This window comes from Miniopterus schreibersii, assembly GCF_964146895.1.
Source record: "Miniopterus schreibersii genome assembly, chromosome: 16".
Classification (NCBI taxonomy): Eukaryota; Metazoa; Chordata; class Mammalia; order Chiroptera; family Miniopteridae; genus Miniopterus; species Miniopterus schreibersii.
In genome coordinates, this window is record NC_138116.1 from 22,597,457 (window position 1) to 22,622,013 (window position 24,557).

General features: G+C 42.4%; 3 protein-coding genes across 11 annotated transcripts in view; 1 reads left to right on the forward strand and 2 right to left on the reverse strand.

Moving 5' to 3' along the window:
* Positions 1-97: 97 nt before the first annotated feature.
* Positions 98-6,361, forward strand: KLHL10 (kelch like family member 10; the record flags this gene model as incomplete). The annotated part of the gene is made up of 5 exons (XM_081162385.1): positions 98-291; positions 2,388-2,877; positions 3,749-4,366; positions 5,624-5,773; positions 5,987-6,361. The coding sequence occupies 5 exons, from the start codon at positions 98-100 to the stop codon at positions 6,359-6,361; spliced, it is 1,827 nt and encodes a 608-aa protein (XP_081018511.1).
* Positions 6,362-6,566: 205 nt separating this feature from the next.
* KLHL11 (kelch like family member 11) lies at positions 6,567-18,516 on the reverse strand. The gene is made up of 2 exons (XM_081116056.1): positions 17,921-18,516; positions 6,567-12,165 (listed from the first exon to the last, which is right to left on the reverse strand). Exons 1-2 carry the CDS (start codon positions 18,463-18,465, stop codon positions 10,584-10,586), a joined length of 2,127 nt encoding a protein of 708 aa, XP_080972182.1. The 5' UTR covers positions 18,466-18,516; the 3' UTR covers positions 6,567-10,583.
* A 1,929-nt stretch (positions 18,517-20,445) lies between these two features.
* The window catches only part of ACLY (ATP citrate lyase), a 50,489-nt gene continuing 46,377 nt past the window's right edge, over positions 20,446-24,557 (reverse strand). For all 9 annotated transcript variants that reach the window (XM_081162653.1, XM_081162659.1, XM_081162657.1 and 6 more), the window contains 5 exons: positions 24,318-24,461; positions 22,951-23,064; positions 22,404-22,486; positions 21,814-21,890; positions 20,446-21,424 (listed from right to left, as the gene is read on the reverse strand). In XM_081162653.1, the coding sequence (XP_081018779.1) occupies positions 21,330-21,424; positions 21,814-21,890; positions 22,404-22,486; positions 22,951-23,064; positions 24,318-24,461 (513 nt within the window). In that variant the 3' untranslated portion in view covers positions 20,446-21,329. The remainder of the gene's footprint in view (positions 21,425-21,813; positions 21,891-22,403; positions 22,487-22,950; positions 23,065-24,317; positions 24,462-24,557) is intronic.

Below are 24,557 nucleotides of genomic sequence, written 5' to 3' on the forward strand. Positions count from 1 at the left end.
TAGTAGGGAAAAGGAGCGACAGCTGGCTAAAGGGGCCCCCCACAACCCTCCCCGACACCCTAGGAGAACAGCCTCTCTCGGCTGGTCCCAGGGTGCCATGGAGATGGAGAGCAAGGCGGCCTCCACACGTTTCCACCAACCTCACATGGAGAGGAAGATGAGTGCGATGACCTGTGAGATCTTCAACGAGCTTAGGCTAGAGGGCAAGCTCTGCGACGTGGTCATCAAGGTCAATGGCTTTGAGTTCAATGCCCACAAGAACATCCTCTGTAGCTGCAGTTCCTACTTTAGGTATAACAGGGTTGCTGAACTAAGCCTACGGGGGAATTGGGCGCATTTTAGACTTCTTGGTTCATTTCATGTTTCCCACCCCACCATCTTAAGTTTAGGGACACTGTCAAAGCTCTGGGCTCCTGTGGCCTGGCTCGTTTGTCATCTAAAGAGGCACAACTAGGGCCAGACCCTTTTCCATCTGGTTTTCAGTTGGATTTCAGCCAACTACTGGTGGGCCAGCTGCTTATTTCCTTTGATTCTCACTCAAACCAACCTTTGGGAAAGTTAGCATCCGTACTGGGTTTCCTACCTAAACCTAGATGATAATGCCGCTTTGGCCACCCCTGTGACCCTATCCCAGTGGAGATGAGCTTGAACAGGGTGATATATTAACAGAGATTGGGGGGATGAAGGGAAAGAACCATGGAAATATTTATTAGAAAAAAAGAATTTGGGTCCAAACCATTGTAACCCAGGAAATGGAAGGGCTATTTTGTTCTTGGGCTGAAAATGTTTGAGTAATCAATTCCAATCAAGATGTAATCAATGTAGCCTATCTGTTGCTAAAAATTCTCATCTTGATCTACAGCAGCATCTATAAAAAGACCAGATAGCACATATACTTTAAGCTTTGCAGGCCATACAGTCTCTGTCACATGTAACTATTCCACTCTGTCTTTATAATGGGAAAGCAGCCATAGACAATACTAAATGAAAGGACACAGCTGTGCTCCAACAAAATCATTTATGGACACTGAAATTTGAATTTATTATAATTTCCAGGTGCCACAAAATACTATTTTTACCCCCCCCCCCATTTAAAAATGTAAAAAACATTCTTACCTCATGGGCAGTGCAAAAATAAGATGTGGGTAGAATTTGGCCCAGAGGCTGTATTTACACAGACCCCTGCTCTAGAGAATTTGATCTCTAAGTCCATAGTCCCTGAAACCTCCTTAAAAAAGGAAGCAAAATATATTAGAGAAGGGAATTCTGTCTTGTTCAACACTTAGAAAGTACCTAGCTACATAGTGGAACAGTAGTCATTTATTTATTCATTTATTGAGTGCCTATTTTGTGATAGGCACTATAGTGGGTATTGGAAATAAAACAGTAAAGAGATAAACATTCCTGTTCTTATGAAGCTTACTTTCTGGTAGGGGGAACAAACATTAAATAAATAAAATACATATCAAATTATAAATGCTAAGGAAAAAAAGAAAAATAGGGAGTAATGGATGGCAATTTTAAATAGGATTATCACTTTGCTGACAAAGTTACATTTGAGCAAAGACTTCAAGGGGATGAGGAGAGAGAGAGAAAGAGAGGGAGAGAGAGATCTGGGCAGCATTCCAGGCAGAGGAAACAGCAGAGAAAGGACCAAAGACAAAAGCATCTCTGAAGTATTCAAGGAAAGTAAGGCCAAGGGGGCTGAAAGGGAGTGAGGGGGAGGGCAGGGGGAAAAGCATCAGAGAGGTGCGTCTGGTTCAGATCTCCCGGGACTTTTGCAGTCCTTGGTAAGGACTTTGTATTTCACTCTGAATAAGAAAAGTCAATGGAAGGTCTTGAGTTTAAGAGGAACACTGGTGGCTTGGATAAAACTAAACTCTGGAGGTGTCAAGAGCAAATCAGTTAGGAGGTTACTCCCAATCTAGGCAAGAGACAGTAGTGGTGGCTTGGACCAAGGAGGTAGCAATAGAAGTGATTAGATTACAGATATGTGTTGATTGAAGATTACTTATTTTAAAAGTATATTGTTCAAGTTTAATTTCCTTAATTTAAGCAAGGTAGAATTTGGTGGGCAATGGATTAGGACAGAGAGACCTGGGTCTTACTCCTAGCTCTAGATCCCAATTTTTCCATTCACAAAATGGGAAAAGCACCTAGTTATCATGAGGATAATTAGGACCAAAGTCAAAGCTCTTGGAAAGGTTCTCTTGCCCACTGTATAAAGCACAGTCTGCCCTCCCCCTCCCCTTCCTCATGTCAATTCATTTTCAATGTACTCTTTGGAAAATGTCCAAACTCTCAACAAGAAAATGTGTGTGTGGGGGGGAACATGGCAAACTGGAGAGAAATGTTTCAGTGACTGCTAGTTTCTTTTCTTTTTCCAGAGCTTTGTTTACAAGTGGCTGGAACAACACTGAAAAGAAGGTATACAACATTCCTGGCATTTCCCCCGACATGATGAAACTAATTATTGAATATGCGTATACCAGGACTGTCCCTATCACACCCGACAACGTGGAGAAGCTGCTGGCTGCTGCAGACCAATTTAACATCATGGGTATTGTAAGGGGTTGCTGTGAGTTCCTCAAGTCAGAGCTGTGTTTGGATAATTGCATCGGCATCTGCAAGTTCACAGACTACTACTACTGCCCAGAACTAAGGCAGAAGGCCTACATGTTCATACTGCACAACTTCGAGGAGATGGTGAAAGTCTCAGCAGAGTTTTTAGAGCTCTCAGTCACCGAACTGAAGGATATCATTGAGAAAGATGAACTAAACGTCAAACAAGAAGATGCTGTATTTGAGGCCATTTTAAAATGGATTGCTCATGATCCCCAAAATAGGAAGCAGCATATTTCAGTTTTGCTCCCCAAGGTCAAGTTTAATTATTTTTTGTAGGATGCTTAATTGCTCACTTTTGATTCATTTATCCCAGAGGGATTGTCCTAAGATCCATATTTAGATGTTAGACAGATTCCAGGGCTGTAGTTACATATACAGAAGGCATCTCCTACTAGTTTCTGGAATTTTGCAACTTTCTTTGTCTTTGGCATTGCTAGTGCCTTTTATCCCAGTTATATTCTTTTATTTATATTTATTTATTTTTATTAATTTGAGAGAAACATCAAAACATCCATGTGAGTTGGTTGCCTCCCTCATGTGCCACTACGGGGGATAGAATCCACATCCTGGGTATGTGCCCTGACTGGGAATTGAACCACCACCTTTTGGTGTAGGGGACGTTGCTCCAACGCATCGAGCCACACCAGCCAGGACATTTCCCGCCGCAGTTATAGTCTTTGACCAAAATTCTCCCTGGCTGTGGGGGAAGGAGAGGGCAAGGCCTTTGAAAGAATTTCAGGGTCTCCCTTTTAACTTTGTCCATTCTGTGAGCTTCCCCAAACCTAAGAGAGAAACTGGACTAGTAGCCATTTGGTGCCAATTTGTGCTATTTTACATACAGAGAAAGGTATTCACTTAGGGATCACTACAGCTTTTTTTGGTCTAGTAGTACTGTCCGGTGGCTGAGGAATGGGCTAGCTTGCTATCACTTTCTAGTTCATTCTTAGCATTCAAATGTATACCACCTCTTAAGAACAAATATTTAAACTGTGGGTTGTAAATTTCAAAACATAACCCTACTGCAATTCAAAGGCAGGCTGTAAAACAAGGGGTTAAAGACATGAGGTAAGGGGTCCGGCCCTCCTCACCTCACTTTGAATGACTTGCTGCATTTCCTTCTTAGGTTCGCCTGGCCCTAATGCATGCCGAGTACTTCATGAACAATGTTAAAATGAATGACTATGTGAAAGACAGCGAGGAATGCAAGCCGGTCATCATTAATGCCCTAAAGGCCATGTATGACCTAAACATGAATGGACCCTCTAATTCTGACTTCACCAACCCACTCACCAGACCCCGCCTGCCCTATGCCATCCTATTTGCTATTGGTGGCTGGAGTGGTGGGAGCCCCACCAATGCCATTGAGGCATATGACGCTCGGGCAGACAGATGGGTGAATGTCACTTGTGAAGAAGAAAGTCCCCGTGCCTACCACGGGGCAGCCTATTTGAAAGGCTATGTTTATATCATTGGGGGGTTCGATAGCGTAGACTATTTCAATAGTGTTAAGCGTTTTGACCCAGTCAAGAAAACTTGGCACCAGGTAGCGCCGATGCACTCCAGACGTTGCTATGTCAGCGTGACAGTCCTCAGCAATTTTATTTATGCCATGGGAGGGTTTGATGGCTACGTGCGTCTGAACACTGCTGAACGTTACGAGCCAGAGACCAATCAATGGACACTCATTGCCCCCATGCATGAACAGAGGAGTGACGCGAGTGCCACAACACTCTATGGAAAGGTAAAAACTGGGGCAGGGGGGAGTGGGAGATGTGAGAGCAAACAAGCCCAGAAATAATACTCTTCTTCTTTTTGGGGGATAGATAGAAAACAGACGTGATAGTACTTTTTGCAGTTCTAATTCCATCATATGACTAAGTAGCCCTTTGTAACTTTTATTTATGCTGCCCAACGAATCTCACTTTCCCTGGCTGAGTTGTGTTCTTTTTGTTGTGTGTTTGTTTTTTTAATTATCACCTGAGGATATTTTTTTCATTGCTTTCCAGAGAGTGGAAAGGGGGGGGGGGGGAGAAAGAGAGAGAGAGAGAGAGAGAATCATGGATGTGAGAGACACATCCATTGGTTGCCTCCTGCACATGCCCCGACCGGGGATAGAGACTGCAATCAAGGTACTTGCCCTTGGCTGGAATCGAACCCAGGACCCTTCAGATCCCCTAACCACGGAGCAAAACTGGCTATGGCTGTTTTGTTTTTTTATTGATTTCAGAGAGAGGAAGGGAGAGGAAGAGACAGAAACATCAATGATAAGAGAATCATTGATCGGCTGCCTCCTACACACCCCCTACTGGGGATCAAGCCCAAAACCCAGGCATGTCCCCTGACTGGGAATCAAAGGGTGACCACTTGGTTTATGGGGCGACACTCAACCACTGCGCGACACTGGCCGGGCCCCCTGGCTGAGTTTTTATTTGCATTGTTTCACTATAATAAACTCTGTGAGTATAACCATAAAAAAGAAAAATGAATACAAAGCAATTCATGTACATGTGGAAAAAAACTCAGTTGCAGGCTCTATCCCCAGCCCCAGTCCGGGTGTATGCAGGAGGCAACCAATTGATGTCTCTCTCTCACATCAATGTTTCTCCTCTCTCCCCCTTCCACTCTCTCTGAAAAGCAACTGAGAAAATATCTTTGGGTGAGGATTAAAAAAAAAAAAAGAAGCAATTCACACACATGTGGAAAAAAGAAACTCTGAGTGGCCCTGGCTGGGTGGTTCGGTTGGTTGGAGCATCATCCTGATGCACCAGGGTGTGGGTTTGATCCCTGATCAGGGCACATACCAATGACTGCATGAATGGGTGGAGCAGTGGGTCCATGTTTCTTTCTCCCCCTTCCTCTCGCTCTAAAATCAATAAATAAAAAATTTAAAAATAAAATCTCAGAGTGTACAGACTGCCATCAGAAGTGCCCCCCCATACATACTCTTTCATACCCCAGAGGTAACAATTTTAATAATCTTGGAACTGTCTTCACACAGGTCTACATATGTGGTGGGTTTAACGGAAATGAATGCCTGTTTACAGCAGAAGTGTACAACACTGAGAGTAATCAGTGGACAGTCATAGCACCCATGAGAAGCAGGAGGAGTGGAATTGGCGTAATTGCTTATGGAGAACATGTATATGCGGTGAGTTTACCTTTTACCACAACAAAATGATACCCCTTGATTTTCTATTAGCAAATAGGTTTATACCACCACTGGTAAGCACTTGAAAAGGTTTTTTTCCATGAAGACAGTGGAAGAGGGAGGTATGAAATCACTAGTCCTCCCCTAAGAGGGCCTCCTAGGTGAACAGAATCAATGGTTAACAATCCATCATGTTTCCATTGCTGTCCACAGGTAGGCGGCTTTGACGGAGCTAATCGACTTAGGAGTGCAGAAGCCTACAGCCCAGTGGCTAACACTTGGCGCACGATCCCCACTATGTTTAACCCTCGGAGCAATTTTGGCATTGAGGTGGTAGACGACCTCTTGTTTGTGGTGGGTGGCTTTAATGGCTTTACCACTACCTTTAATGTTGAGTGCTATGATGAAAAGACTGACGAGTGGTATGATGCTCATGACATGAGTATATATCGCAGTGCTCTGAGCTGCTGTGTGGTACCAGGGCTGGCCAATGTTGGGGAATATGCAGCTAGAAGGGACAACTTCACAGGATTAGCACTGCGAGATGAAGTAAAGTACTCCGCTTCAACAAGTACCCTACCTGTATGAGCCTCTTCATTTAGCTAATAAAAAGTCTAAGCAATAAGAATTAATTCTTTTTTTAAATAAATGCAGTGTTTAAACTTGTAAGAGTACTGGAAAATGTTCAACATAAGGGAGCCAAGGGTTGGGTAAATGAGGGAGTAAAAGGGAAGGAAGAAAGCAATTATATTCAATAGTACATGTTTAAAAAGGAAGAATTACACAGTGCAAACCAGCTTTAATGAAATACGTTTATTTAAAGCTTACATTGAGACCATTAGTAGCTTTAACACAGAACAAGATAGCTTCAGGAACACAAAACAAGCTATTTTACAACGTAATGTCTCAAAGTGTCCTAAATTCCACATCTCCTCTGATTTACAGGAGATCGTCAAGATTATACTTTCAGTAGAGTAGGGCTTGGATACTGCTAGCCTCCAAACTCATTGTATATCAGCTTAAACTAAGTATTTATGTTACAAATAACTCCGTGAGCCCTAGCACAGGGATTCTAAGATCTTCAAACATCTAGCAAGCACTACTTTTCATGAATGCATTAGGCAGGAGGATTAAGTTAATAAGTGCTCTATTGTATGTGCTTCACTGTCACGGTAATGTCATATAGAGCAAGACAAAAGTCCTACAAAGGTAAGCAACAAATAGCAGTTATTTGGCTATCTAGATTCCTTGGAGCAAAAAGACTTATGAAGCAAAAATATTATGTTATTGTATTACATCACTCAACTATGAGCTCTTTTGTTTCCAATGACCAGAACACAGCATTATAACAAAAACAAAAATGGACTGTTCTCAAGAAATTAACAAACTGGAGTGATGAACTGTGCCAAAATGTTCGACAGTTAAAAAAGGAGACTGAATTGTTTCTCAAGTATTCTACAGTTAAACAGCAACCTACAGGCACCCTATTTTTCTAGTGTAGGCAGATGAACATGCTTCACAATTCTCTGTGTTTTCAAAAGACATGAAATGTGACCAATATACCCTTTTTACTTAAGCTTAATTTGAGGCAAGTACAAAAAAAAAAAAAAAAAAAAAATCCCTTTGGTTATGCTTGATTAGGCCAAGTAACTAAAATACACAATTTAGCTTACCTGTCTACCAATATATAGTGTTCATATTAGAATTATGAAACAGAGAATAAAATATTTAAATATACCACATGCTACACTAGTCAAGAAACATGAAGAAAACAGTGAGCACTAGAAACTGCCTTACCAGCAGCCTGAAGAATTTAAAATACAAAAGCACACAAATCTTCCATAAACACCATCTTCTCAGCTCTTCTATATTAAAAAGTTAGTGTTTAAAATTTTTGGTCCCAGAAATACTACACAAAATCAGCTGATCAAAACAAAACTGATGTCAATGAATTTTGAGATTTTTTTTTTAGCAAAATATTTTTGAATTGGCACAGCAAAAGCCAAGATACCAAGATACACAAGACTAGTCATGCAAATAACGGCAAGTGAGATACTTAAACACTAAGCTCATGACTGACATTCTCAATACATACCACTGATTTTTTCAAAAGCCATAGCCGGGTAGGGATAGTTAAAAGATATCCACTCTGAGATAGAAGTAGCTTCACTCATAGTTATGTATAGTTGTTACTTTTTGTATAATCAATTCCTCTTTTCTTTCCACAAAACAAAACCAAAAGCAACAAAAAAAGGTTTGCTTAAATACACATTAATTGCCTTTTTAAAGCTGTATTTTTAACTGCTTAGATTACCAAACACAATCTTTAAGTTTTCATCAAAAAGGACATTTTAACCCCCAAAAAGCCACTTTAGGCTCTTCATAATCAGAACCTTTCCAAATACGCCAGGAAGTTATTTCCAGTTTAGAATTTCAGAATGTCAGCCTTGAACAGATTTAAGCAAATCTGGTTTCTTTCCTGATTAACAAGTTAGTTAGGATATTTCAGAAACACAAGTTATTGATGTGAAATCACACATGTGAATTCAAATATGAAAATTAGAAATTCAGTAGTCAGGAAAACCTGCACACATCATCATGCAAGGAAGGACTTACCCCTTCTTTTCACCCATGGCCTAGGCTGCCTGCTAAGTTAAAAAACAACAATTTCAATCAAGTTTTCAAAACCAGATTATACCTAAATCTTATGAGTTATAATTTCTGCCATATCATGTGAAAAAAAGACAACCCTCCAATAATTAATTGGTGACCATCTCAGAAAACTCTGAGACAAAACAACAACAAAACCCACATCAGCCCCAAATTCCTGCATCATATCCTTCTAGAGAGAAACAGGCATTCTAGTGAGCTACGTACTGAATTTAAACAACCAAGAAAAGGAAGTTTGCTAGCACAGTCTATCAGAGACAAATGAGAACTTCATTCAATGAGCTTTTCTGTCTTAATGCATAGATCTCCTAGATCTCTCACAACTAAGAATTAGCACTTCTCATAATCCATTGGCTTTTAATTAAAACTACAAATACCTAGAAATTGAGAAAATGGTTAGGGTGGAATAGGATAATATATCCTCATAGAGAAATATGACTTGCAGTTTCCTACCCCCATCCCAGTGGTTTTAAAGCAGATTTCCAACATGTTTACTGAAAAACTATCCTAGGTAGGGATAACAATTTAGAAATTTCAGGAAAGTTCTCAGCATACAGTCCAAGGGCTAAACATTAGTCTTGCAGCAAACTGGGAACTAAAATTTCTGTTTGTACTTATTTATTGATGTTTGATACAACTATAAGAAGGTTACCTATAATGGAGTAGAAAAAAAGATCAATGCACTTAGAATTCAACTTTATGGACAGTGTTCTGGAATGTCTAAGATAGTAGAGACATTCCGAAAGAAACAAGAAAAATATACTGGACTCACATGGCAAACAGGAAGAGCAGCAGTTACTGAGCACTAAAATAGTGAACCCGAGTGTTATTTTGTGTAAAGCTTGGGAGTGTGTTAAGAGAATCAGAAGAATGCATAAAAATAAATAAAATATAATTGTAATAAATTCTGAAGAGCCAGAATTGTGCATTTAAATTTGGTATTCAAGGCTCAAAGTTCCAATTAAAGTTCAGGGCAACTGGGGAGCATTTGAGAACCTGCTCCCCGCATACGGCATACGTGGTCAGTTTGGTTCAAATACACTCTTATGAAAAAAAGTCTCGGGCAACTGGATATAACATTATTTAACCGGGGCTGAGAAATAAGGCTTCTCTTTAGCAACATTTCTCTAAATTGTTATTTCCTTTCCATTTGAAACAAGTTTCTTTTAGAAAGGAATGAAGATTCTATTAAATATGCATTAGAGCAAAATTTAAAACTGAAGGCATTGAGTGTCGATTGTCATAGGCATTATTTACACTCATGAACTTATCCTCAAGTAAGCCTGAAACTCCTGAAAAAGGTATTTAAAAATTTTTTAATGCCTTTGATTTCTCAGACTACACTAATAATACTTCTCTCTTCTCAGAGAAACAGATTTCACACATATATAATGTCTTCTGTATTCAATCAATCAGCTAAAGATCAATACTTGTGCCAACTACCATCATCTCAGAGTGACGGCTTCAAGTCAGTAACTCAGTTGGCTGAAGAAATGAAAAATATTCAAAAAAATGCATGAGCCAATCACAAGTTTCTCACCAGTCATCTCTTCTAGAAGGAAACAAAACACCATTTCTAGATAAACAAAATGTCAATGCAAACATTCTAAAAAGATCTTGCTGAAATATTGTGCTTTTTCCTTCAAATATCAGTCCCACTATTGCACATACCTCTTGCAGATGAGGGCTCAATGCATAAATTCTGATCTTGTCAAAACCAACCGTTTAGAGAAAAAATGAAAAGGAATATCAAGGTAAATGTGCAAATAAAATTGGTGCTTAAAGCATGTTCAAAACCTAAGTCCCTAAGACAAAGGAGTTATAACTTCTTGGCAGAAAACCAGCCAAATAACTACACTTGGTTTTCACGCTTGTCTTTAGTAAAATCTTATTTAGCTAGCACATACACACAAACCAAAGACAGAGACCAAAGGCAAAAAAAGACTGCAAGCTAACAAAAATTACCACGTATTGAATTGAGTTTCCCAGTTTTCTGTTTTTAACTATATTTCCTTTATAGGGGGCAATCATCAATTCAGGTAGAAAATAAGTTATCGACATACTTTTTCAAGTAACAGTCTGGATATTTTCAGCTTCACAAAACAGGTATAACTGTTTTAAGCTGCATGTATTAGAGAACCTAGCATTCTATTTGAGAGCTTGGCACTCGCCGCATGTTTAAGGCGTGCCGATGTATTTCTTGCATCTGTCTGATCCGGTCCTTCTGCCACATTAAGTTTTGGGGCATAGGATATCTCTGTGTGCCATGCAAGTACCGGTATGGGATTCTCACATGGCAAGCAGTGGCTCTACAACGAGGCTGCGGCATGGGAGGAAGAAGCATCCACCTCTTTCTCTCAGCACAGTATCGGTAGGCTTCTTTCCGATACTGCTTGTCTATATCATCACTGTTTTTCCAGCCTCCAATAATGAAAACGTCATCTTTGTAATAGCAAATGGCTGCCCCTTCAATGCTTAGGACTTCTGGAGGTAAGCTTTCAAGGATCTCATCAGAAACTTGGCTGGCAATTTTTCTGACTGCCTCTTCATTTTCTAAAGAATAACTCTTGGGACAGCACGATGCTGTCTGATAGAAGTTTGAATTGACCACGGACATTTGGAAAAAGCAGTAATTGTCAATAAGTGGCAAAGATTTCACATCTTGCCACTGTCGAGTCTCTGTATCATAGCAAGTAATTACAGCCTTCAATCCATCTTCAGTGTCCCGGTCCACAGGAGTGCGGGCAGCAATGTACACAAATCGGTCTTCAATGGCTAGTGCTTTGACATCTCGAAGAATCTTTGGTGCTGATTCCAAGTTGTGCCATTTATCAATCTCGGGATTATAAACAGTAACATCTTTAAAGCCAGGACTAAAGTTGCCATGTCCTCCAATGCTATAGAGCTTCCCTTTGACTTGTGTTAGCCCAAAAGAATGCTTCCTTGTCATCAGACTACAAACATGTTCCCATATATTAAAATTTGGGTTATATCTTTCCACAGTTTTAGCAAACCCTGGTTCCATTGATCCAGCAACATACACGTGGGATTCTGTTACTGCAACTGCATGTCCATCCAGGTGATTATGAATATGGGGCAGGTTTACCCATCTATCCTCATCAACAAAATATCCCACACATTCACTTAAATAGTCCCCTCCTTCCGACACGCCTCCAATAACCATGATCACATCCATGTTTTGCCCATAGCGAGGTAATAATGACACATGAGAAGCAGGATGCTGGAATGTGCCAGACTGTATGTTCTCAGCTCTCAGAGCATGCCTCTCCACTGCATCAGCCACTAACTTGACGCAAACTTCATTATTGGCCACCAGCCTCTCTGGTTTGACATGCCGAGTAAGGTAAGTAGGTTTCATCTGGGACAATCTGAGCAATTTAAAGAGTTCTTCAAAGTATCTCTCCCTCTCTTCAGCATTTCTTTGAACCCATTTCAAAACTGTTTCAAAAAGAACCTCTTCGGAATCAACCGTAATTTCCAAGTCTGACAGCCAGTCTCGAATAAGATGGAAAGGTAAAGTATAAAATTCCTCATCCTGAATTACTTTGTGGAAATTTCTCCGTATCATATCGGCAGCTTTCAGAGCAAGTTGGCTCAGGGTATACATGTGAGCTAAGCTATGAATGGCAACGCAATTAGAAAGATGAAGTTTTTTCTTGAGAAATTCTCCACAAAATTCTTTTAAACGAATTAATAGGAACCTAAAATCAAGAAAAAGAAGGATTAATTTTCAAATGTGCATATTTTATGTGGCTACATTTTGAGAGCATTTGGATTATACAAATTGGTTTCATCTCACTTTATGCACAATATCTAAAAAAAAGCAAATCCTCCCAAATTAAAATGGATTATGCTGAAAAGTATGTTTAAAAGCATATATAAAATCATCTTTATTTATGATCAGTTTAAAATTACTTATATAGTTTGTATATAATTATATATTATGCATAACACACACAAAATGGAATTTTTAAATTATATAAGGTTTTTCAGAACATATCCTTTAATAAAGTACAATAGTCCCAGACTTTATTTTCACTTTGCCTTTGGGAAAGGCAAATCCCAATTCAAACTCGTCTGTGCTGTCCTGCCCTAATCCCTCGCCAGTAACTAGCCTCTTCTTCGATGAGGCAGGGTCTCAGTGAAAACACTTTACTGAGCGTTGACTGCATGGCAACGGAACTGTGGCTCCTAGGAGGCCGTTTGCTCAAGCATCAGAAGAAACAGCAGTAGAGGTTTTATGTCAGAGGTTTAAATCTCCTCTTTACCAGAACTTTCTTCCAGGTCAGCAAGTAGGGGATGGGGGAGGGTGCTGGAGAGTGCCAGAGCACTTTGTGCCAAGCTGCATTCTCATTAGAGCAGAGGTGGCAGAGCAAACTCAAGCATCTGAAGAAGCCAGGAAATAAAACAACAATAAAAAACACACACTAGGGCAGTCCAGGTTAAAAAAAATAAAAGAAAGTGGTTTGGCATGTAGCTGACTAGAAATTGCCCACTTAAATTTGTTTGAAATTTAAAAGACCCCAAGCAAACAAAAATCCACAATAGTTTCAGACAAATCCATAAATCTGGCAGAATTCGGCCCCAAGGGTAGTCAATTTGAGGCCACAGCTTTAAAAAGAGAAAGTCCCCAGAACTGAGAACCTTAACAATATAAGGATGACTTCATCAGTCCAGGCCTCTCTAATTCAGCAATCATTTGTTGTTATAGTTATTACAGCCACTGTGAACCCTGAGAAAGAAGACACTTCCTAACAGTGGGCTCCTGGTAGCTAACAGGGCTCAAATTTTTAAAAACAGGGTCTACCTGCCATTTCTACACAGGGGCCTTTCACTTCAAAGAGAGGCAAGCGCTGAACCACCTGCCTGCACTGTTTCTGCCATCTGAGCCAGCCCTTACAATGGAGTTCCCGAAATTCAATTTCTACCAACAGGACTGAGGCTTTCCCCATCCAATCAAAGCTGTGCAGCTCCAACCAACCAGAGTGGCTCTATTCTGACCAATCAGGACAGTGCCTTTTGGACCAATCAAACTGTGACGATTTGGAGTCCTCATTTGGGTGAGGACAGACTAATTGAAGACGATAGGCAGACCATTTGGACTTATGTCCAAAGAACCCAGCTCCCCTCTGGCTCTGATGCAGGCTGTCCTTTTCCACCAAATACTGGGTATCCCTGGCTGAGCTGAAACACCAAAGACCTCAATGGAGCAGTGCGGAGCATACTGGTGCAAGCCACAGCAGTCTGGCACAGAATGCAGCAGACCAGCATAGTGCAGAGCAGTCTAGCTAAAGAGGGGCCTAGCCCCAGGGCTGCCTCATAGCCATGTGGTGTCACAATGGAGCTGTTCCACAGCCCATGGTGTTTTCACAGCTGTGCTGTATAACAATTGAGCTGTTTTCGCAGGAATAGTTTCCTCCTTCACCACACCCCAAACTGGAGATTCTTGTTGGCACCGAATTGGTTCGAACCACCATCAGATAACACTATCTAACAATAATATAAAGATGAGTAAAACAGGTTGCCTTCACCCTCTTTGGGAACATACATCTTAGACATAAGACAAAGACAAGGTGGAGGAGTAAGAGTTCTAGTGGCTCTCAAACATGTCTGGGTGCCAGGGTCACTAGATTCCCAGGCTCGCCACCTTCTCCCAGCTCCTATTTTTGGCAGGCACTCCAGGTAATTATGACACCTATTCCCTTGGGCAGGTTTTTAGAAACACTGCCCTATGAAAACAACTGCTAGCATAGACTAGGCATTTGCCCTGTGATGGGCACTGCACACTGCACTTCCTGTAATTTACGTTAGAAGTGCCCTATAAGGAAGGTATGATTAACAGAGTATATGGGGAGAGGGGGTGTAGGAAGAGGGATCCTGCCTCAGAACTGATAAGATTAGATGTGATGGTTTGCTGGGCACTCAGAGCAGTGCCTAACACACGGCAGCTGCTCAGCAGCTGACAGATGGAGAAAAGTTAGTGTTTTAAGCAAATTGCCTGGGGTGTTGTTTCTTCCTCCTTACCCCCAACTCCCCAATAAAGCAGGGACAAATCTGAAAAACACAAGCTCACTTTACAGAAGCAAACACAGCATGAGTGAATGCAATGACCCCTTCCCCCCCTTTCAGATCTATAACTACCCCCCTCTACCCTTTAATGCAGGGGTGGGGAAACTTTTTTTCTGCCAAGGGCCATTTGGCTATTTATAACATCATTCTTGGGCCATAAAAAATTATCAACTTAAAAATTGTCTATGAAAAAAGCTCCTAGATTTATTGAATTTATAATTCCATCTGGGGTTGCCTTGGCAGGGCCAGACCGAATGATTTTGAGGGCCATAGGAGGGGCAGACAGTCTCCACCCCTGCTCTAATGGCTGACCCAGCCTCACACTTTAAGAGAAGTGAGCAGGCAGAAACTTCATCTTCCCACCACCCAAAATGCGTATAGTTATACCCTATACTATACCTTCCCAGTCTAACATTTCCATTTTTAATAAGGACTTTTAAAAAAATGTATGTTTTTATTGATTTTTTAGAGAGACGAAGGGAGAGGGAGAGAGTGTGAAACATCCATAATTGGCTACCTCCTGCAGGCCCCCTACTGGGGATCAGGCCAGAAATCCAGGCATGTACCCTGACTGGGAATCCTCTTGGTGTATGGAACAACACTCAACCAAGTGAGTGACACCCGCCAGAGCTTTAATATGGATTCTATCCCCTTCTTGATTTCAAGGACTTGGCTCCTGAAATTATTCCCATTCCTGTAACATCAATTTCTCCTCTTCTACTGGTTCATTTTTCATCAGCACACAGATATGCTCTAGTATCTCCTATCTTAGAGGGGCGGAAAGATAGAGCTCCCTGGACTCCTCCCCAAACATTTCTATGTGTATCATTTTTCTGATCCTCTTTGCAGCAAGATTTAACTTAAATGGCTCTTGTCCTTGGCAGAGTAGCTCAGTTAGTTAGAATGTCATCCCAATACACCAAGGTTGTGGGTTCAATCCCTGGTTAGGGCACATACAAGAATCAACCAATGAATGCATAAATCTCTCTCTCTCTCTAAAAAAATAAAATTTAAAAATCAATAAATTAAAAAACTATTTTTTAAAATGGCTCTTGTAAATGCCATCAAGGACCTCTATTATTGCCAAATTCAATGATCACTCACTTATGGTTGACAGAGCTGACATGATTGGCACCCTATCTTTCTAGGCTTTCATGAGATCAGTCTTCTCTGCTGGTTTCTTTTTAACATTTTGAAGAACTCCAGGGCTCAGTCCTTCCCCTTCTCTTTTCTATCTACACTCTCTTCCTAAGTAATTTCATCCAGTCCCATAGCTTTTTTTTCCTTTCTTAATATATCTATATTCATTTCAGAGAAAGGGAGAGGGAGAGAGTTGAAACATCAATGATGAGAGTCATCACTGATAGATTGGCTGCCTCCTGCATGCCTCTGACTGGGGATTGAGCCCACAACCCAGGCATGTGCCCTAACCGGGAATCGAACCTCAATTTCCTGGATCCTAGGTTCGATGTTCAACCGCTGAGCCACGCCCAGCTGGGCCATAGCTTTATCATCTATAGGCTAATTTCCTCCCAATCTCTAGCTCCCAATGCTCTGATATCCACCTGCCTACTCAGACCTCTCCTGGACCCAAACCAAACTCCTGATCTTCCTCCCAAACTTGGTTTCCTGCAGTCTTCCACATTAATAAATAACTCTATCTTTCCAATTGCTTGGGTCCAAAAACTAGCAGTCTTTCCCTCACACCCCACATCAAATCCATCAGCATCTCCTCCATCTTCAAAATATATCTAGAATTGAAGCATTTCTTATCACCTTTACTTATCTCTTCTCAATCCAAGTCTCTACCACCACTGCAACAATCTCCTAAACTAGTCTCTCTGCTTCTGCCCTTGCAGCCCCTTCCCTGCTGCCCTATCCTTTTTTTTCTCTCTTTACCATGTTTTTATTGATTTCAGGGAGAGAGAGGGAGATATAGAAACATCAATGATGAGAATCATTGACGGTTGCCTCCTGCACGCCCCCTACTGGGGACTGACCCCAAAACCTGGGCATGTGCCCTGACCAGGAATGAAACCGTGACCTCCAGGTTCATGGGTCAGTGCTCAACCACTGAGCCACGCAGGCTGGGCCCCATCCTTTTTTTCAACATAGCAGAATTCTTCAAATCAGAGTGCATCATTTTTCTGCCTCAAACCTTCACACCTCGTTCGGAGTAAGAGTTCAAGTCCTTCAACAGGCTGACAAGGCTCTATGGGAGCTGGATCCATTCCCATTACCACCCTGAGGCCTCTCCTACTCCTCTCATTCGGCATCTCTTTGATCCAGCCACAATGGCCTCCTGCTATTCTTTACCACCCAGACAAGCTCCACTTCAAGGCCTTTACACCAATACTCTGATTGGCCTGCCTCCTTCAGTTCTTTGCAAAATGTCTTCTTTGTGAGGGACTCTCTATCCAATTTAAAAAATAGTTTCTCTCCACCAGCACTTTCTCTATGTCCCCACCATATTTTATTTTTCATCATAGCTATAACAATCACACAACATACTATCTATTTCACTTATTTGTTGTCCATCTACCAATGTGAGAGCAACAAGGAAGGGACTTTTGTCTGTTTTGTTCACCACTGAATTCCCAGCACCTTAGAACCCAGTATCTGAACTGGTGCATAATAGGTACTCAATAGATAGTTGTTAAAATAACGTATCTGAAACATAAAACTGCCCAGACAGGCTCCTCCCATCTCTGGAAATGGCATTCACCTGCCTCCTAACCAGTCTTTGGAGCATCTATTCCTGCCCCCTACAATCCATTTTCCACAGCAGCAGAATCGTCTTTTTAAATATTTAAATCAGATAATTTCTTTACCCAGCTTCCCATTACCCAGTAAAATCCAAACTCTTTATTCCAACGCATTTCACACATCCTTCTCCCCCTTCACCCCTACACTCAGCCCTACTGGATTTTTCTCATTTAGTTCTTCTCAAAGCCAAACTAGATCTTGCCTGAGGGTCTTTGCGCTATCAGCCTGGAATGTTCATTCCCCATCTTTGCAGTTTAGAGGTCGGTTTAAATGTCACACCCCACCCCCCCGCCCTTTCATCCCTTTTTAATGTCAATACAGCACTTACACTTACAACTAGCAGACTTTCCTTTTCATTGCCTTTGTTCCTCCACCTGGAATCTTAACTCCCTAAGGGCAAGTAGCCCACGCCGGACTGGCCGGCTGCATCCTCAGTGTCCCGCGCAGAAGCTGCCCAGCATCACACAGCAGATATTAAACGAATGCATTTCCTCAGGGTTCACTCGAGCTGTGCCGTGGGCACTGCCCTCCCCGCCTTCTTCTGCGCCGTCCCTGGATGCGGCCCTCGGGAGGCCAGCATCTCCACCCCCCGCCTCCCCTGCGTCTGCGTCTCCTGCCTACCTGTCGGCCAACTCCAGCACCTCGTGCACACTGCCCGTGCTGACGCGGATGCGCCCGGTGTACATGTATTCGATAACGGCTTCCACCGTGTCTGGTTCGGGCCCGGGCTCGGAGCTCCACTTGCGCATCTCCACCCGGCCCGAGCGGGACTCGGAGAACTGGCCCGAAAGCAGGGGAGTGAAGTACTCGGTGGCCGCAGCAAGCACCGAGCGGTGGGCCCGGAACTCGCGGCCTCCGGCACCGCCGAAGCACAAGGTGATGTCGCAGAAGAGGCCCTGGCGCCGCTGCTCGTTCTGCCTCCACGACAGCTCGGAGCAGTGAGAGCTGCACTCGAAATCCTCGGCCTCTGGGCCCGGATCGCCCCCGCTCGCCTCCATGGCAGATAAGCAGGGCCCGGGCCCGAAGTCCACCGTGCCGCTGCCCCTGACTTCAGCGGCCAGCCCGGCCGAGCCGGCGGCGGCCGTTTCCATGCTCTCCATCTCCAGGACCTGCAGAGATGCAGCTGCGGCCGCGGCAGCCGCCGCCGCTACTGCCGCAGCCGCCATTTTGACGCCGCAGCGCCGGGCCGCCGCAGTCTCAGAACGATCCAGCCGTTCTGGTGCGACACAGAGGGATTCTGGGAATAAATAGTGGGCGCAGGCGGAGCCGGCTGGCGGAGGGGTGTGCGCACGCGCCAGCGCGGCGGCCGGGCGCCGCTCACCTCGGGTAAGGCTCCGCGCGCTGCTCACGCTGTGCGGCTGCCGCCCGCGCGTCGGCGGGGAATGCTCGTGTCCTTCCCCTCATTGAGCAGCATGCTCTTCTTCATGGGCGTTTTGTAAAACAAAAGCCACATTAGACCACCACCGATTGTTAGTGTCTTGGGTGGCAACATATGATTTTTTTTTTTTAATCCTCACTTGAGGATATTGTTATTGATTTTAGAGAGAGGGGAAGAGAAACATGGGTGTGAGAGAGAAAATCGATTGGCTGCCTTCTGAAGGCGCCCTGGGGACCAAACCTGAAACCTTTTGGTATGCCTGAGATGTTCCAACCAACTGAGCCACACGGAGCAGGGAAGGATTTTTTTTAAAAAAAGTTCTTATTGATTTTTAGAGATAGGAAGGGAGAGGGATAGAAACATGGGTGAGAGGAACATAATCCATCAGCTGCCTCTTGCACGCCCCCCTCTGGGGATCCAGCCTGCAACCCAGGCGTGTGCCCTGACTGGGAATCAAACCGGTAACCTCTTGGTTCCTGGGTCATGCTCAACCACTGAGCAACGCCAGCTGGACCAGGGCAGCTTTTTTATTTAAATATTTAAAATGACTTTGGAGTAAATTAAAAAAATTGTTTTAAATAAAGACTTGATACCAAATCCGAACTCATGAACGAGGGTGAGCAAGTTACTTATCTGTGAACTCATTATCTTCTAACAGTCATGTTATCAACATTGCAAAATTGCTGTGAGGATTAAATGAGATGCTTGTGTTTTGCAGTGCGTGGCCTGTATAGCTGCACTGTTCCCTACATACTTGTTAAAAAGATGACCAAGCCCTAGCTGGTTTGGTTCAGTGGTTAGAGCGTCTTGCCTGGCCTGTGGACAGCAACCAATCGATGTGTTTCTCTCACATCGATGTTTCTCTCTCTCCCCCTCCACTCCTCTAAAAAAATCAATGGAAAAAAAATATCCTCAGGTGAGCATTCACACACACACACTCGCTCGCTCACTCACTCACACTCACAAAGATGAACAAAAGCCACTTTGGGGTTTTAAGCAAGGGAGTGTTTCAAATTAGATGTTCTAAAAAATATCACTGGTGGCTGCATGGAGAATGGACTGTACGGGGTCAAAAGCAGAGCTAGGGGCACAAGGGAGCATAGTAGATATGGATCCATCAGAGGGATAATTAAAGGGTAAACTGAATGGTAACTAGAGCTGTTGTGATTATTTTGCAGAGTATACAAATACCAAATTATTATGTTGTACGGGTAAAACTAATATGTCGGTTACACCTAAATAAGGATAAATTGACAGGACTTGTCAACCAGATAGAGAAGGATGACTCCCAAAATGTTGGCTTGTGTATCTGGATGGGTAGAGCTTTGGTTCTCATTCACTGAGAAAGAGGAAAGTACAGATTTAGGGGTGGGTGTTTTGGTTTTGGAAATAGTATTTTTTTGTTTTTTTTTAAAGAGAAAGATCTATGTGTTGTTTTTTTTAACATATCTTCATTGATTTCAGAGAGAGGAAAGGAGGGGGGGGGAGGGAGAGAGAGGGAGAGAGAAACATCAATGATGAGTCACTGATTGGCCCCCTCCTACGGGCATGTGTCCTGACCGGGAATCGAACCCCAATCGCCTGGATCCCAGGTCCATGCTCAACTGCTGAGCGATGCCCAGCTGGGCTGGAAATAGTGTTTTAACTCCTTTTTAAAAAAAACAAAAACCACCAAAAAGAGGTAGATTAACATTTTAAAACTACAGGTAGTAAAATTATTAGAAAGTACAGATGAAAGGACATGGATGACACGAGACAGCAGTAGGTATTCATTGTTACTATATAGTTTATTCAAACCAAACTACAATAATATGGAGAAGAGACTGAGGTGGCAGCTGCCCAGAATCTTTGTGGATTACAATGCAGACTGGCTGGAGAGGAGTCCTTGGACCCACATTTCAGTAAAAGACAGACAAGTCAGTTGCATAAATACAGAGAACAAAAGACACAGACATTTCACAGTTTGTTTTGAGTTTCCATTTTAAACATATGTATGTTACAACTTTGCATTTTAAATTACTACTACACATATTTTGGGACAATGGCTAAGGATGCAATGGTCTCAACCCCCTGACATAAGCAGACTTTGGTCTGCAACATGGAACATTTCAGTGAGCTACTAAACAAACCCTTAACACAGAACACACAAAAAGATCCTTAAAAGATCAGATTAATACAATGCTCTTTATGTTACATGAGCAGGAAAAAGGAGAAGTGGAAACACAAGACATTAGGGGTGCTTTAAATGTATAGTATCTTGAGGTCTTAAAAGTTTCAACCCCTTCCTCCAAGGGGAAAAAATTTTTTTTTAACTAATCGAAAAAAGAAAGCAACATCAGAAAGCCCTACAATGAGGAAAAACACTATCCTGACAGTGCTTAAATGCTTTTATGTAATAAATACAGCAGGTAGCAGAGCAAATGTCACAAATATTGGCTTTGTTTTTATTTCTATGCTTATAAAAAAAATATTAAGCTTCTTTGTATGGACTGAACAGTGTTAGCCTATGGGTGTTGGTCTTCAGTGCCTGTACACCCATGGCTGTTTACATTTCAGGCCCATCCTATAGCAAGCTCCAGTGCCAGCTGTCTGCACGCTATTTCCCAGGGTAGGAGTTGTCTTCACTTTACTGTAACAGGGTTCCTGGCTCAGTTACATGCTCATGTGTTCCGGAAGAACATATGAAATATCATCCCACGGGTGACGATACAGCCCCTGCTTCAGCCTCTTCTGATCAAGATAGTGTCCTAAAATGCATTTTTTTAAGAGTTGGTAAACTTGTTAAAGTTTGTGAAGGAGAAAGGATAAGGAAGGGAAATCTATCTACTACAAAAAGGCAGATACAAAGAAATGGGGAAGTAAATTCAGATCCATTCCATAGGTAGATGTCAGGCTTGGTAAAAAAGGTAACTGGTTGAATTTAATTATATTTTGCTGGGTTTGCAATGGAAGTCATTTCCAAGACAAAGAAATAAAGATAAGGGGGAAGTGAAAATAAGGAAGGAAGGATTAGGAACAGCAATTAAGTCAGTGTGACATCTTGTAGAAACTCACCACTTGGGTTAAGTGGTGTAGCTGAACCATGGGGTAAAAAAACACACCTAAAAAACTCTTAAAACAATAACAACTAACTCACCAATGAAGCCCATACTCCTTCCCAGCACAAAGATGCCATTGAGGGCTCCAATGTCAATATATTCATCAGATTCTTCCCTGTAACACACAATCAACATGTTGTTTTCTGTTTCATTTTTAATCCTCACCCAAGGATATGTTTCCACCGATTTTAGAGAGAGAGGGAGCAAAAGAGAGAACCGCCAACTGCTTGCCTCCCCTATGTGCCCCAACCAGGGATTGAAACCGTCACCTAGGTATGCAACCTGACCGGGAATTGAAAAATAACCCTTTGGTGTACTGGACGACGCCAGAACCCACTGAGCCACACTGGCCAGGGCTCAACATGTAGTTTTAAAATGGCTCACATGACGGCCCTCCTCCCCACAGAGAGTACAACCTCTGCCCAGGAGTGAGAAGCTAGCTCTCTTTGATTTAAAGTGGTAAAGAGGGGTGCTATGGGTGGTAGAAGTAGAGGCAATTTTTGTTTTTTTATACCTCACCATATTTTCTAAATTCTCTGTAATGAGCATGCATTGCTTTCAGAGTTGGGAGGGGACAACAATAAAAATCAATGAACATTATGAAGAAGGAAAGGGCTGCAAAGCTCACCGAGTGAAGGACCCACAGTTTCTAAGCATGTCTACAAATGCAACACCGATGAAGCCATCTACATTCAGGATAAGATTTGGTTTCTGGGAAAGCAAAATATTCAAAGCATTTATCATTATTTCTCATTTTTCCCTTGTAATTTTTACTACTACTACTACTACTATACTGTGCATTCTGTCTGGGAAAGCAAAATATTCAAAGCATTTATCATTTCTCATTTTTCCCTTGTAATTTTTACTACTACTACTACTACTACTACTATACTGTGCATTCTGATCACCATTTAAAAACCTCCTACCAAAACATCCCACTTGGTTAGAAGAGACTGTCTTATTGAGTTTAATCCCCACTGTCTAGCCAAGGGCCTGACACCTAGTTGACATTTAGTACATGTCTACTGAATTTAGTTATGCAACAGAAATAAAATTTTTCAGAAAACCAGGTTTAATTTTAGCTACATAATCAAAAGATAACTTGGTTATCTCATTTCCCCCAAGAAATTCACCCAAAACTGTAATTCAGGAATTAGGGACATTTTCTTTTTTACCTTCGAGGTGGTAATCTTTTCTACTTCCAGCGCATAGTCGAGCAGGGGGGTGGCAGGGAAGTGCTGTTTGACATAATCTTTGAGGATCTGCACTCGCATGTCTGGGTTGTTTATCTAGAAAGTGACTCAAGGTTACAGAGGAACCCACACTAACACTGCTATTGAGAAATATGTTCATGCTCATGTCGCAAGGAGACGCACTATACATTTCACATACAGGTGTGTTCTAGGGACCAGATCCATATCATGATTCCATGTAGCCCAGATTATGACACGTAAGTGTTAAGAAAAGGGCTGCAAAGCTCACCGAGTAAAGGACCCCAGTATGAATGTGAGTCATAAGGCCTGTCTCAATCAGCAGAGTGACTGACTAGATGAGGTTTCTAGAGCTACAGAGCCAAGGACCCCAAGGCAAAGGGAGCTATAAAGATCTGTCCCTGTAAGGCCCTGAGCACCTGCAACTACCTCTTCTCTTTCCCTTTGATTTCTTTTTATTTATTACTTTTTTCATCCTTACCTGAGGACATGCTTATTAATTTTAGAGAGGAGGAGGGACAGAGAGAGAAACATCGATTGGTTGCCTTCCTGTATGCACCCCAACTGGGGATGGAGCCAGAAACCTAGGTATGTGCCTTGACCAGGAATCAAACCTTCAACCTTTCGGTGTACAGGACAATGCTCCAACCAACTAAGCTATATGAGTTTCCTTTTATTTCTAAATACAGCTCACTATCAGGACACAGAGAAGACTACCTGCCCTGTGGGAGACTCTATTAACTATTTAAAATATTTACTCCCTGGCCTCTACCAATCAGGCTTGCCCTGATATTGCTTTTTCTGCCCCACTGATGTCAGATGTAACCATGTGACTTTCACTGGCCAATGAAATTCTAGTCAAAGTGAGCTGTACCAAGCAGAAGCTCCAAGAGCTTTCACATGATTCTACCATGACTGTTTTCCCAGATAGGGGCTGCTTCTTCAGTGTCAATGACAGAGAACAGAGCAGGAGACAACGCGCAGTGGGTGTAGGGTGAATAAACCTTTGCTGTTGCAAGCCACAGAGATTTTTGGAGTTCTGTGTTACTGTAGCATGCAGCTAGCCTCAGGTGACTGATACGTTCCTTTAACTCTGACCTCAGTCCTTTCTCCTATAAGGTTAGTAGGATGAGTCTCCAGCTCATCATATTTTCACACAACTGAACACAATAAAAACTGTTTAAAAGCAACCTGTATTACAATGTTGGCATCTGTCAACACATCCAAAGCTTTGCATGTTAGAGTCAAGAGCCTGGGTGTTCTCAATTAAACTGATGCTCTTTTGTCCCCATTCACCCTATAGATCCAGTCCCTTAAGAAGAACAGCTTACCGACTTCACTCGGTGACCGATGCCCATGATCAGTTTTCCTTCCTTCTTCATCTTGTTCACAAACTCCATGGGGATAATGCCACTATCAAAGGCTTTGCTGAACATCTTGGCCGCTGCATCCAGGGCACCTCCAAACCGGTCCCCCTATAGGAGAAACAAGCCCATGTTGCCCTGAACTGTGAGTCTCCTTCAATTTTGCAAACCAATGTGGCATGCCATGAACAACGCCAGCGCAGGTTT

Excerpts from the sequence above, each read along its gene's own strand:
- KLHL11 (XM_081116056.1), bottom strand. The coding sequence starts at position 18,465 with ATGGCGGCTGCGGCAGTAGCGGCGGCGGCTGCCGCGGCCGCAGCTGCA. Across the intron at positions 12,166-17,920 it reads GTGCTGGAGTTGGCCGACAG|GTTCCTATTAATTCGTTTAA; the intron begins GTAGGCAGGAGA and ends TCTTGATTTTAG.